We start from the raw sequence: 13,969 nt of genomic DNA, 5'->3' as shown, positions 1-13,969 counted from the left end.
ATGCGGGGTTCATGCGGCGCATGTTGGGCCGGATCCCAGACTTGGAGACAGGGGGCTTGATAATGGTGGGGGGACTTCAACACGGTGCTGGATCCGGCACTGGATCGCTCTAGGTCTAGGACGGGCAGGAGGCTGGCGGCGGCCAAGGTGCTGAGGGGGTTGTAGCCACCTGGGTTGGCCAGTTCCCGACTTTAAAATGGAGATCCGCTAAGAATGCGGGGGAAATTCAGCCAACGCAGGAAAAACAAGCAGGTGCAAAGTTTCTTGTAATCAGAACTTGCAGGAACCCAGACAGCACTGAAACTAACAACCATCTACCTACTGATGAGCGATCCCCGGGAACAATTGGAAACAGTTAAGGTAAACAAAGCCAAGCCAGACTCCTCGGCGCCAGCAGGAGTCAAGACAAAGGAAGGCCAGCAGGAGCCAAGACAAAGGAAGGCCAACGGACACTTAGGAACCGCCCAGCGATCAGGGAACAGCTCCCGTATTGGAGAAATCGATCCAAATGATCAGAACTTAGTCCAATCACTTGGAACCAGGTACGGGGTCCGCCCAAAAGGGCAAGTAGTCCCTGGGGACTATAAAATAGAGTCCCCAAGTTCAATTTGTCCTTCTTGGCAGGGTCTCTCAGCAGCTCGAAACAACCCTTGAACATGATCCGCCTAGTAGCTGCACCAACCAAGTAAGTATCCAGTCAACCCACGCTTCGAGATAGGCGCTCCTAGCTACCAGTCTATACCAGCTTTGAAGCCTGCAGATTCAGACTCGAACTAAAGTGTAGCCACCTGGGTTGGCCAACTCCCGACAGGAGCAGTGATTGACTGTGTATAATAAATGTGTTTTGATTTGAAACGTACTAACTGGTGTATCGAGTTACAGCACTTGAACTTGAACCTTGTGGTGGTATCATAAAGATACCTGACGACTCTAGAGCAAAGGTTATAGAAACAGAGCAAATTAAGTAAAGACACAACAAGCAACATTTAAGAGCCAGCCAAAAGCTAGCAACAGGGTTTATAGACCAGATGGGAGGAGTGGATCCGTGGAGGTTTGCAAGGCCGGGGGCCAGGGAATTCTCATTCTTCTCCCATGTTCATAAGGCCTACTCTTGGATTGACTTTTTTGTAATGAGCAGGGCGCTGATTCCAAGGGTGGAGGACACGGAGTATTCGGCGATGGCCATCTCTGATCATGCCCCGCATTGGGTGGACCTCGAGCTGGGGGAGAAGAGGGACCAGCGCCCGTTGTGGCGCTTGGAGGTGGGGTTGTTGGCGGACGAGGTGGTGAGCGGGCGTGTCCGGGGGTGTATAGGAAGGTACCTGGAGGCCAATGATAATGGGGAGGTGCAGGTAGGGGTGGTCTGGGAGGCGCTGAAGGCGGTGATCAGGGGTGAGTTGATCTCCATTAGGGCCCACAAAGAGGGGAAGGAGAGGAGAGAGAGGGAGAGGCTAGTGGGGGAGATGGTAAGGGTGGATAGGAGGTATTCAGAGGCCCCCGAGGAGGGACTACTCAAGGAGCGACAGAGCCTCCAGGCCTAGCTCAACCTGTTGACCACCAGGAAGGCGCAAGGGGCGGTGTACAAGTATGGAGATAAGGCTAGCCGGATGCTGGCACACCAGCTTCGGAAGCAGGAGGCAGCGAGGGAGATCAGGGGAGTTAGGGATGGAGGGGGGAGCACGGTGCGAAGTGCAGTGGGTATTAATGGGGGTCTTCAGGGACTTTTACGAGGGACTGTATCGGTCTGAGCCCCCATCGGAGGAGGGGGGCGATGGGTCGCTTTCTGGACCGGCTGAGGTTCCCGAGGGTAGAGGAGGGGCAGGTGGTTGGGTTGGGGGCGCCGGTTGGGTTGGAGGAACTGGTCAAGGGACTGGGGAGTATGCAGGTGGGGTAGGCACCAGGGCCAGATGGGTTCACGGTGGAATTCTATAGGAAGTATGTGGACCTGTTGGGCCCGCTGCTAGTAAGGACTTTCAACGAGGTAAGGGAGGGGGGGTCCTGCCTCGACGATGTCTAGGGTGCTGATTTCTCTAATTCTGAAGCGGGACAAGGACCCTGTACAGTGCGGATCGTATAGGCCGATTTCACACCTTAATGTGGATGCAAAATTACTAGCAAAGGTATTGGCCATGAGGATTGAGGACTGTGTTCCGGGGGTCATACACGAGGATCAGGCAGGTTTTGTGAAAGGGAGGCAGTTGAATACCAACGTACGTAGGCTCCTGAATGTAATTATGATGCCAGCGGTGGAGGGGGAGGCGGAGATAGTGGCGGCTATGGACGCGGAGAAGACCTTTGATAGGGTGGAGTGGGGGTACCTGTGGGAGGTATTGAGGAGGTTTGGGTTCGGGGAGGGGTTCGGCAGCTGGGTGAGGTTGCTGTACGAGGCCCCGGTGGCGAGTGTGGCCACGAGCAGGAGGAGGTCGGAATATCTCCGGCTATACCGAGGGACAAGGCAGGGGTGTCCTCTATCCCCCCTGCTCTTTGCGCTGGCGATTGAGCCCCTGGCCATGGCTTTGAGGGAGTCTAGGAACTGGAGGGGGTTGGTGCGGTGGGGGGGCCGTGGCGGGGGGGACGGACGGACCAGGTATCGTTGTATGCGGACACGATCTGCTATTGTATGTGGCGGACCCGGTGGGGGGAATGCCGGAGGTGATACAAAGAACAAAGAACAAAGAAATGTACAGCACAGGAACAGGCCCTTCGGCCCTCCAAGCCCGCGCCGACCATACTGCCCGACTAAACTACAATCTTCTACACTTCCTGGGTCCGTATCCTTCTATTCCCATCCTATTCATATATTTGTCAAGATGCCCCTTAAATGTCCCTATCGTCCCTGCTTCCACTACCTCCTCCGGTAGCGAGTTCCAGGCACCCACTACCCTCTGCGTAAAAAACTTGCCTCGTACATCTACTCTAAACCTTGCCCCTCTCACCTTAAACCTATGCCCCCTAGTAATTGACCCCTCTACCCTGGGGAAAAGCCTCTGACTATCCACTCTGTCTATGCCCCTCATAATTTTGTAGACCTCTATCAGGTCGCCCCTCAACCTCCTTCGTTCCAGAGAGAGCAAACCGAGTTTATTCAATCGCTCCTCATAGCTTATGCCCTCCATACCAGGCAACATTCTGGTAAATCTCTTCTGCACCCTCTCTAAAGCCTCCACATCCTTCTGGTAGTGTGGCGACCAGAATTGAACACTATACTCCAAGTGTGGCCATGAGGATTGAGGACTGTGTTCCGGGGGTCATACACGAGGATCAGGCAGGTTTTGTGAAAGGGAGGCAGTTGAATACCAACTTACGTAGGCTCCTGAATGTAATTATGATGCCAGCGGTGGAGGGGGTGATGTGGATCCTTAGGGAGTTTAGGGGTTTCGCCGGGTATAAGCTCAACATGGGGAAGAGCGAGCTGTTCGTGGTGCACCCGGGAGACCACGAAAGGGGGATTGGTGAGCTTCCGCTAAAAAGGGCAGAAAGAAGTTTTAGATACCTGGGGGTTCAGGTGGCTAGGAGCTGGGGGGCCCTGCATAAGCTCAACTTAACTAGCTGGTGGAGCAAATGGAGGAGTTCAAAAGGTGGGACATGCTGCCGCGCTCCCTGGCGGGTAGGGTGCAGTCGGTTAAAATGACGGTGCTCCTGAGGTTTTTGTTTTAGTGCCTCCCCATCCTGATCCCCAAGGCCTTCTTTAAGCGGGTTAACAGGAGTATTATGGGGTTCGTATGGGCGAAGAAGACCCCGAGGGTGAGAAGGGTGTTCTTGGAGCAGAGCAGGGACAGGGGGGGGTGGGGTAGCGTTGCCAAACTTGTGGGTACTTTTGGGCTGCCAACGTGGCGATGATACGCAAGTGGGTAATGGAGGGGGAGGGGGCGGCGTGTAAGAGGCTGGGGAAGGTGTCCTGTGTGGGCACGAGCCTGGGGGCGCTGGTGACGGCACCGCTGCCACTTCCTCCGACGAGGTGGTGGTAGCGGCGACCCTCAAAATCTGGGGGCAATGGAGACGTCTCAGGGGGGAGGTGGGGGCTTCGGTGCGATCTCCGATATGGGAGAATCATCGGTTTGTCCCAGGGAAAATGGATGGGGGGTTCTGGAGTTGGCACAGGGCAGGTATTAGGAGGATGGGGGACCTGTTCATAGACAGGAAGTTCGTGAGCCTTGGGGAGCTGGAGGAGAAATTTGGGCTCCCCCTGGAAATGCTTTCAGATATATGCAGGTAAGAGCGTTCGTTAGGCGACAGGTGGTGGAGTTTTCGCTGCTGCTGGCGCGCAGGGTCCAGGACAGGGGGTGTGGGTTGGAGAGGGTAGGATCTCGGCAACTTATCAGGTGATGCAGTAGGAGGAGGAGGCCTCTGCGGAGGAGTTAAAAGATAAGTGGGAGGAGGAGCTGGGGGAGGAGGTCGACGAGGGTATGTGGGTGGATGCCCTGGGAAGGGTAAACTCTTCCTCCTCTTGCGCAAGGCTCAGCCTGATACAATTTAAGGTGCTGCACAGGGCGCACATGACCAGGGCAAGGCTAAGCCGGTTTTTTGGGAGTGAGGACAGATGTGCGAGGTTTTCGGGGAGCTCAGCAAACCACACCCACATGTTCTGGGCATGCCCAGTGTTGGAGGAGTTCTGGAGGGGCGTAGCGAGGACGGTGTCAAGGGTAGTGAATTCCAGGGTTAGGCCTAGCTAGGGGCTCACAATATTTGGGGTGTCGGACGAGCCAGGAGTGCAGGAGGCGAAAGAGGCCAGTATTCTGGTCTTTGCGGCCCTGGTAGCCCGCCGAAGGATTCTGCTTCAATGGAAGGATGAGAGGCCCACAAGCGTGAAATCCTGGATTAACGACATGGCAGGGTTTATTAATGCATCGCCTTTCGTTTTGTTTGGCTTCCTACCTTAAGCATATGAGATACATAATTGAAATACTTATTTTAGATTGTAAAATATTCAAACTTTTCCACTTGGTGCTTCCATATTCCTGCTAGATTAGGTAGTTATTTATAAACTTGTACAGAGCAGATCAATGGACAATGACACTTTATGTAGTGTCTATTGTACACCAGAGAAGTAAGAGATAGAATTGTCAGGTATTTGCACATGCTGCCTGAGCTATTCATTATCAATATCCAAAGGAATATGGTAATTACACCACTGTTACATCATATTATACAATTTTAAATCCATAAATAACATAGAAGCTGCAAATGTGATTAAGAGGAGTAAAAGAACAAGAGCTTGGATGTATATAGCACTCTTCATGTCCTCAGAACAGGCCAAAGTCCTTCAAAGGTACAGGATCAGTGCAATGTGGGCAAATACAGCATTGCAATCTTCCAAAAAGCAATGCAATAAATGCTCAAATTAAATATTTTAAGGGACACTGGCTGAAAGAAGGTTGGCCAACTCTTCAAAAACTGTCATAAAATATTTTACACCCACCTGAAAGGCCAGACGGTGCATTGGTTTAACATTTCATTAAAAAGACGACATTCAGGTAAATGGCTTTTGCACTATAGTTATGGTTTCATGTATATTGTTTATTTTGTTGTTGTTACTATACCGAAAATACCTCAATAAAATGTTTATTAAAAAAAACGACAATTCCCCCCAGTGCAGCTCTCCCAGTGAATGGAAATGTTAGCTGAGATTATGTGATCTAGTCGTGAAGCATGATTTGAACGTACAATTTTGATTCAGGAGAAGTGTGTGCTACTGGAGCTAGGGCTGATGCTTAACATTTAAAACTTTTATACATTTTGGAAATACATATTTCTCACTCATGAAAACATTCAAAGCATTCACGTCTTAAAATACTTTTATAAAGTTGAGCTACAATATAAATAAATGATGGATGTGCACCATCTACAAGATGCACTGCAGGAACTCACCAAGGTTCCTTAGATAACACCTTCCAAACACACAACTGCTACCGTCTAGAAGGATAAGGGCTGCAGACACATGGGAACACTATCACCTGGAAGTTTCCTTCCAAGCCACGCACCATCCTGACTATTCCTTCACTGTCACTGGGTCAAAATCCTGGAAACCCCTCCCTAACAGCACTGCGGGTGTACCTACTGCAGCGGTTCAAGGCAGCAGCTCACCCCCACCTTCTCCAGGGCAATTAGAGATGGTCAATAAATGCTGGTCTAGGCAGCGACACCCATATACATAGAAACATACATTGGATTAGAAGCAGGTGGCGGCCATTTGGACCGGCGGGCCTGCTCCATTCATTATCATGGCTGATCATCAAGCTCAATACCCTGATCCAGCCTTCCCCTATATCCCTTTAGCCGCAAGAGCAATATCTCATTCCTTCTTGAAATTAATGTTTTGGCCTCAACTACTCTGTGAAAGTGAATTCCACAGATTTACCACTTACTGGGTGAAGAAATTTCTCCTCACCTCAGTCCTAAAAGGTTTATCCCTTATCCTCAAATTATGATATATCCCTCGATCGGTTCAGCTTTCTGCAGTTCAAAGTGAGTTAGCTTAAACCTATTACAGAGGATAGATTTCAGTCCTTTCTATCCAGTAAATGCTGACTATTTTTAACCTATCTTTACTACAGTGACAGACAGGCATATACACAGAGATAGTGATACTATGGCTTAATAAGCTAAACATTTGTTCAAGCAACAGTGCAACATACATACCGTAGAACATACATCCAGGGTACGATCTTTAAGAAATCTCTTAGGTTCAAGTTTGTGTGCTCCCATTGAGGTTCGCTGGTAGTTCCATGTCGTACTGATTAGATACCCTTGATGGCAGGCAATAATTCCATCCCAATAACTTTGACGTGCTGATTCTACCATAACAAATCAGAACCAAATTAATCAGCAGCATTAGAAACATTCAAAGCCAGAAATACATTGAAATAATTTGTAATAGAAATCTATAGTTAAGAATCAAGAAACATTCAAATATTTAAGTTAAGCATACATTATACTGTAACAGCCTGCAAACAGTTGGAGAGACTGACAGTTTAATAAAAAATTTTGTATTTGAACTGGGTAATGTTCCAACATGAAAGCCATTTCAGTCATTCTAAAGTAGAAAATTAGAATTGGTGTAGATGTACCATTACCTGAAGCAAATGTAGTAATAGGAGGTAGTTTCAATGTATCATATTTCAACCCTTTCTTTTTGGATTTCTTTTTGTTAATGGAACCTTAAAACAAAAAAATACACACTTGAGTTTAAAAAACACAACAACTTTGGTACATATTTCTAAAGAACAAAATAAAAGGAAGTGTACAAACCGTGTTACATCAAATAGATTAAATAGGCGTGTGTATGTATTGTTTCTATGAAAAAGCTATTCTTCCTTCCATCCATTTGTTTAACCTTAGTTTAGGTTTTCTGTACCATCCCCTGGTCAAAGGCCAAGTACAGAAATGAGGAAAGCCATTCACCCAACCCTGAATGCACCATCAATAATTTATCAGCCTGTTTAAATATTTATAGGTTTTTGTCGAACCCCTCCACAGACCCTCAACTTAATCTTTGGTAGCTTCAGGAAATCCGTGAGGTCGCTGACCCACACCCCTGGTTTCAGCGATCCCGAATCCCTCCATTCCAACAAGATCTGTATCCAGGCGACCAGGGAGGCAAAGGCCAAGACGTCGGCCTCTTTTAACCCCTGGACTCCCAGGTATACCAACACTCCGAAAATCGGCACTTCTGGACTTGGGACAACTTTCACCTTCAGTACCTCAGACATCACGTCAGCAAACCCCCGCCAGAATCCCTCCAGTTTCAGACAAGCCCAGAACATGTGGACATGATTCGCGGGCCCCCCCGCGCACCGCTCACACCTATCCTCTACCCCCTCAAAGAACCTGATCATTCTGGCCACTGTCACATGAGCCCTATGGACTATTTTAAATTCAATGACGCCAAGCCTAGCACACAAAAGGATGGGTTCACTTTCCTCAGAGCCCCCTCCCATAACTCAGCCTCCATCTCCCTCCCCAACTCTTCCTCTCACTGCCGCTTAACTTCTGCTATTGGGGGACCCTCCCAGTCCATCAATTCCTTATACATCTCCGACACCCTACCTTCAGCAACTCCTGTTTACAACACTACCTTGTCCTGCAGCCCCCAGGGTGGCTGGTCGGGAAAGGACGGCACCTGCTTCCTAACATAATCCCGTACTAGTAAGTACCGGAACCTATTCCCGCTGGGCAGCTCAGTCATCTACCAGTTCCTTTAGGCTCGAAAATTTGCCCCCCACAAATAAGTCCCCAAACTGTTTGATCCCTGCCCGCCACCACCTCCAGAACCCTGCATCCACCCCCCTGGGGCAAACCTGTGGTTCCCACAGATTGGTGCGCAAACTGAGGCACCTCCCAACCCCAGGTGTTGCCGCTACTGTCCCCACACCCTCAGGGCCGTCACCACCACCGGGCTCGTGGAGTACCTGGCCGGCGAGAACGGCAGTCATGCCGTTAACAGTATCCCTAAGCTAGTGCCCTTACAAGAGGCTGCCTCAAACCGCTCCCACACCGACCCGTCCCCCACTGCCCACTTCCTAACCATGGCTATTTGCTGCCCAGTAGTAGTTCATTAAATTTGGCAGAGCCAGCCAACTCCCCTGACACATCCCTGGGGGGATTTCCCCACTCAAACAAGCCCCAAAATCAGGGCTTTAGCGTTTCTAAAAAAGGCCATTGGGATAAAAATCGGGAGGTTCTGAAAAACGAATAGGGACCTCGGAAGCAGCGGCATTGTCACGATTTGCACCCGCCCCACAAGCAACAGCGGGAGCACAACCTACCTCTTAAAATCCTCCTTCATCTGCTCAACCAACCGCACCTGGCTCAATTTGTGCACATGTCCCTATCCCTGCACCACCCGAATGCCCAAGTATCTAAAGTTCATCCCCACCACATAAAAACAGCAGCTGGCCCAGTCTCCCCTCCTGTCCCCTTGCTTGAATCAAGAAAACCTCACTCTTCTCCATGTTTAATTTATACTTGGAAAACTGGCTGAACTCCTCCAAGATGTTCATAATCCCTCTAATGCCACCCAACGGGTCCGAAATGTAAAGTAGCAAATCGACCGTGTATAACTAAACCCCCCACACTATCCCTTTCCAACTCCTGGATGCTCTAAGCGCCATTGCCAGTGGCTCTATCGCCAGGGCAAAAAGCAACAGGGAGAGTGGGCATCCCTGCCTTGTCCCACGATGTAATCTAAAATACGCCAAGTTAATCCGATGCATCCTTACACTTGCTACCAGTGCCCTATTATAGCAACTGGACCCAATCCACAAACCCCTGCCCAAAGCCGAACCGTCTTAGTACTTCCCACAAATTTTCACATTCTACGCGATGAGAGGCCTTCTCGGAATAAATTGCGACCCCCACCTCCTGTCCCACCCGTGGCATCACAAACACATTTAATAAGCGCCTGACGTTAGACGACAAATGCCTCTCCTTTACAAATCCCGTCTGGTTCTCCCCTATCATCCCCGGTACACAGTCCTCAATCCACGATGCCAAGATCTTTGCCAGCAGTTTGGCGTCCACACTTAGCAGCAAGATCGGGCAATAAAACCCACACTGCTCTGGGTCCTTATCCTTCTTCAGAATTAAGGATATCGAAGTCTGCAATAACGTAGGGGGAGCTCCTTTTCTGCTTTGTCTCATTATATGCCCTTGCCAGCAGGGGTCCCAGGTCCCCCAAAATGAAATTCTTATAGAACCCATCCAGAGCTGGGGCCTTCCCTGCCTGCATCTCCCCCATACCCTGCAGCACCTCCACCAGTTCAATGGAGGCCCCCAACCCCTCTACCAAATCCTCCTCCACTTTGGGGAATTTCAAACCATCCAAAAATCACCACATTCCCTCTCCCCCCGCCAGGGGCTCCTTTTCACATAACCTCTTATTAAATTCCTCAAACAGCCCATTCACTCCAACCGGACCCAGGACCACCCTTCCCCTCCCATCCTTCACTTTTCCAATCTCCCTCGCAGTCTCCGGTTTCCCGCGTTGGTGAGCCAACATCCTACTCGCCTTCCCCCTATATTCATACACTGCCCCTCTGGCCCTCTGCAGCTGCCCGAGGACACCAACCCGACCTCCATTTGGAGCTTCGGCCTCTCCTTCAACAAGCTCGTCTCCAGAGCCTCCGAGTATCTCCTATCTACCCGCAGGATCTCCTCCACCAGCCTAGCCATCTCTGCCCATCCATCCTGGCCCTGTGCGCCCAAATCGATATCAACTCGTCCCTGACCATTGCCTTAAGCGGCTCCCATAGCGTGGCAGCTGATACCCTACCTATGTCGTTCAGCTCCACATACACACTCTAATGGCAGCCCTCACCAGCTCGCACACTTCCGCATCTGCTAACAACCCCACGTCTAATCTTCAATGCAGGTGCTGGCCCCTCCTGGTCCACTTCCAAGTCCACCCAGTGCGATGTGTGGTCACAATCACCGAGCACCCGGTGTCGACCAGTAAAGTCTTATCTACCACAAAGTAATCAATCCGTGAGTGCACCCTGTGCACATGGGAAGAGTACAAAAATTACATCGCCCTCAGCCTGCTACACGTCCACGATTCCACCCCCACCCCCCACTCCCCCCAGCCACCCCGCAGAGCTCTATGAACTCCTTTAGCTCTTTTGCCACTGCCGACCGCGGACTCGATAGGTCCAATCTCAATCGATGACCCTATTAAAGTTCCCCCCCCCATAATCAACCAGTGCGAGCCCAGGTCCGGGATCTTCCCCAAAACCTGCCTCATGAATTAGACATCATCCCAATTTGGGGCATAATCATTCACACAAGACCACAGGCATCCCCTCCAATTTCCCACTCACTATCACAAACCTTCACGCACCCCCCCACAGATCAGATAAGCCACTATGTTCCGCATCTCAAACAGTACCCATTAATTTATTAGCACCGCCACTCCCCGCATCTTAAAGTCCAACCCCGAATGAAAAACCTGCCAAACCCACCACTTCCTCAGCCAAATCTTGTCCGCAACCTTCAAATGCATTTCCTGTAGAAATGCCACATCCGCCTTTAAACTCCTCAGGGGTGCGAACACGTGCAACCGTTTGATTGGCCCCTTCAGCCCCCTCACATTCCATGTCACCAGCCTGGTCGGGGAGCACCCCGCCCCCCCCTCCCGATCAACCATACCCCTTCTTGGGCCAGCCCCTGGCTTGCATACCGCAGCCGGCCAGACCGTCCTCGGATGTCTGTCACCAACTCCCTCCTTATTGCACTTCAACTGCCCCACCCCTGTCAGCAGTCCCCCCCCTCCTCCCCTGAACAAAGTAACAATCCCACCCTCTCAAACTCTAACCACTAATCGCCCCCATTGCGCTCCCATGAACTAGCTTGCCCAGCTAGCCTGGCAGCCCCCACCCATAGCGCCAAACATCCTAACCCCACAGGCACTCCACCATGGTGCAAACAATAACACTAAAGGAGAAAAAAAAAGGTGCACTCACCCACCACCGTCCTCCCACCAAAGAACCCCATGAAAACGCTAAACAGCCCCTAAGAGAAGAAAAGTTATCCCCTGGCCATCAAAACAAAAGAACCCAGCACAATATAACAAAAGAGGGTCAGGGAAACAACATCACCTCACATTCACTCCAAAGTTCAATGTCCTCCCTCTCATGCCAGTTCATTGTCTCCCAAGAACTCCATTGCCTCCTCCAGTGTTCCAACGTGACATTGGCGGCCGTTGTAGGTCACCCAAAGGCGGGCCGGGTACAGCATCCCGAACTTCACCCCCTTCACGGTAGCACAGTGGTTAGACTTACCTCTCAGAGGGAAGCAAGAGACTGCTGTGTGCTCTGCTTCACCGAGACATTACTCACCCCTGCCTCACCAGACTGTGCCATACAACCTGAAGGTTTTTCAATACACCGGATGGACCGCACCGCGTCATCAGGGAAAGCAAAGGGTGAAGGGGTTTGCCTCCTCATCAACCCCCCTGGTGTTTGGATGTGGTGACCCACTGCTCCCTGAACCTGGAATACCTGACCGTGAAATGCCGCCCGTACTACCTTCCACGTGAGTTCACTTCAGCCATTATCACAACGGTCTACATCCCACCCCAGGCGGGAATGAAGGCGGCGCTGGACGAACTGTACAGTCATAACAGCAGAACACCATGAGGCCTAGTTCATCGTGGCTGGAGACTTTAACAAGGCCAACCTCAAGAGTGTACTGCCAAAATTCCACCAACACACCTCCTGTCCCACCAGGGGTGGCAACACTCTCGATCACTGCTAAACAAAAATCAAGGGCGCAATCCGTTCAATCCCCCGACTTTACTTTGGAAAATCAGACCATAAGACGGTGCCCATTCTCCTGGCATACAAACAGAAACTCAAGAGTGAGAATACGGTTAAGAAGATCGTGCAGTGCTGGTCAGAGGAAACAGAAGAGCTCCTATGTGACTGCTTGGAGTCAGTGGATTGGTCCATATTTAAGAACTCAGTGACCAACTTAAACGAGTATGCTACCACCGTCACCGACACTGGGGCTGCTGGCTCGTACCAGCCTCTCCGAACAGGCGCCGGAATGTGGCGACTAGGGGCTTTTCACAGTAACTTCATTGAAGCCTACTTGTGACAAGAAGCGATTATTATTATCACTATCACAGACTTTATCAGCAATATGTGTGGACGACTGCGTGGCAAAGAAAGTAGTGCGTACGTTCCCCACCGGAATCCCTGGTTTAATCAGGAGATTGACGGCCTACTGAAGGACAGGTCGGAGGCGTTCAAGTCAGGCGGCACTGATTTATACCAGAAATCCAGGTACGACCTCCGCAAAGTCATCCGGGATGCCAAGAGACAATATCAGACCAAGCTAGAGTCACAGACTAGCGTTACACTCTCGTCGGTAGTGGCAAGGCCTAAACAACGTAACATGCTACAAAGCGAAGACGAGCAGAATCTCTGGAAACAGCACACCCCTCCCCAATGAACTCAATGCATTCTATGCTCGGTTCGAGCAGGAAACCATCAAACCATTGCCTTCCCAGATACATCTCCTCGTCTGCCTGGCCCACTGCAAGATCTTCTCTTTGTCCAGAAACCGGTGTAGCGTCACCACCATCGTCCTTGGTGGCTCATTCGCCTGCGGCTTCCTCACAAGCGCCCGATCGACCTCCAGGGGCTGGTCGAAGACCCCCTCCCAATTTGCTTCTCCAACATCTTGGCCACATAAGAGCCTGCGTCCGCTCTCTCAGTGCCCTCTGGCGTCCACACTATCCTCAGATTCTGCCTGGGGGGGGGGGGGGGGGGGGGGGGGGGGGGGGGGTGTTCCTCCAAATCCTCCACTTTCTCCTTGAGCCGCTTCCGGGTCTCCCTCAGCATCCAAACTTGGGCCACCAACGAGGTACGCTGCTCCTCATGCTTCCCCACCACCTCCTCCACGTTCAGGATCGCCTGGCTCTGTGTCTCCAGCCTCAGCTCCACACGGCCGATCCTCGCTTTCAGCGGGTTTATCACCTTTGCCAGTTCTTGCTGAGCTTCCCGCCTCTGTTGGCTGAATTTTCGTTAAGAAAGTCAACCAACGGCTCCGTAGACCATTGGGTTGGTAGGCCGACCCTTTACCCTCCGCCAACTTCTCCTGTGTCACACGAAGAGTTGTATACGAGTATTAAAGATAGAGAGAACATAGAAAGCCCTTAGAGAGGTGATTCATTTCAAAGAATTTAAAGATTAATTTACTTTGGTTACTAAGACTCATGTTGAGGAACAAAACATTAAAACTGCTAGCCAGGCAGCAAAGTTAGCTGATGATTACAAACTGGTCCATAGAACAATATCTCTTTTCCGTCATCTTTGTAAACACGAGAAGGATAGGAAGGGGGAAGGAGAAAAGAAAACAAATAGTCAAGAAAGAGATAACACAGTTGGGAATGGTCAGGAAATTTCACCTCAGACCAAAAGGAAAGAGACTGAAGAAAGAAGTGACATTCGGAGGCCTAAGTGATTCCATT

The 13,969-nt window shown here is 50.6% G+C and overlaps 1 protein-coding gene across 1 annotated transcript in view; it reads right to left on the bottom strand.

Annotated features, from left to right (window-relative positions):
- Nucleotides 1–13,969, bottom strand: part of wdr36 (WD repeat domain 36) — a 178,800-nt gene that overhangs the window by 74,262 nt on the left and 90,569 nt on the right. The window contains exons 11-12 of the mRNA XM_072516420.1: nucleotides 7,074–7,157; nucleotides 6,640–6,794 (exon numbers count right to left, since the gene is read on the bottom strand). Of these exons, the coding sequence (XP_072372521.1) occupies nucleotides 6,640–6,794; nucleotides 7,074–7,157 (239 nt within the window). The remainder of the gene's footprint in view (nucleotides 1–6,639; nucleotides 6,795–7,073; nucleotides 7,158–13,969) is intronic.

Source organism: Scyliorhinus torazame, chromosome 9 (assembly GCF_047496885.1).
Source record: "Scyliorhinus torazame isolate Kashiwa2021f chromosome 9, sScyTor2.1, whole genome shotgun sequence".
Classification (NCBI taxonomy): Eukaryota; Metazoa; Chordata; class Chondrichthyes; order Carcharhiniformes; family Scyliorhinidae; genus Scyliorhinus; species Scyliorhinus torazame.
The sequence above is the reverse complement of the archived record's forward strand: the minus strand, read 5'-3'. Positions and strand labels throughout refer to the sequence as shown.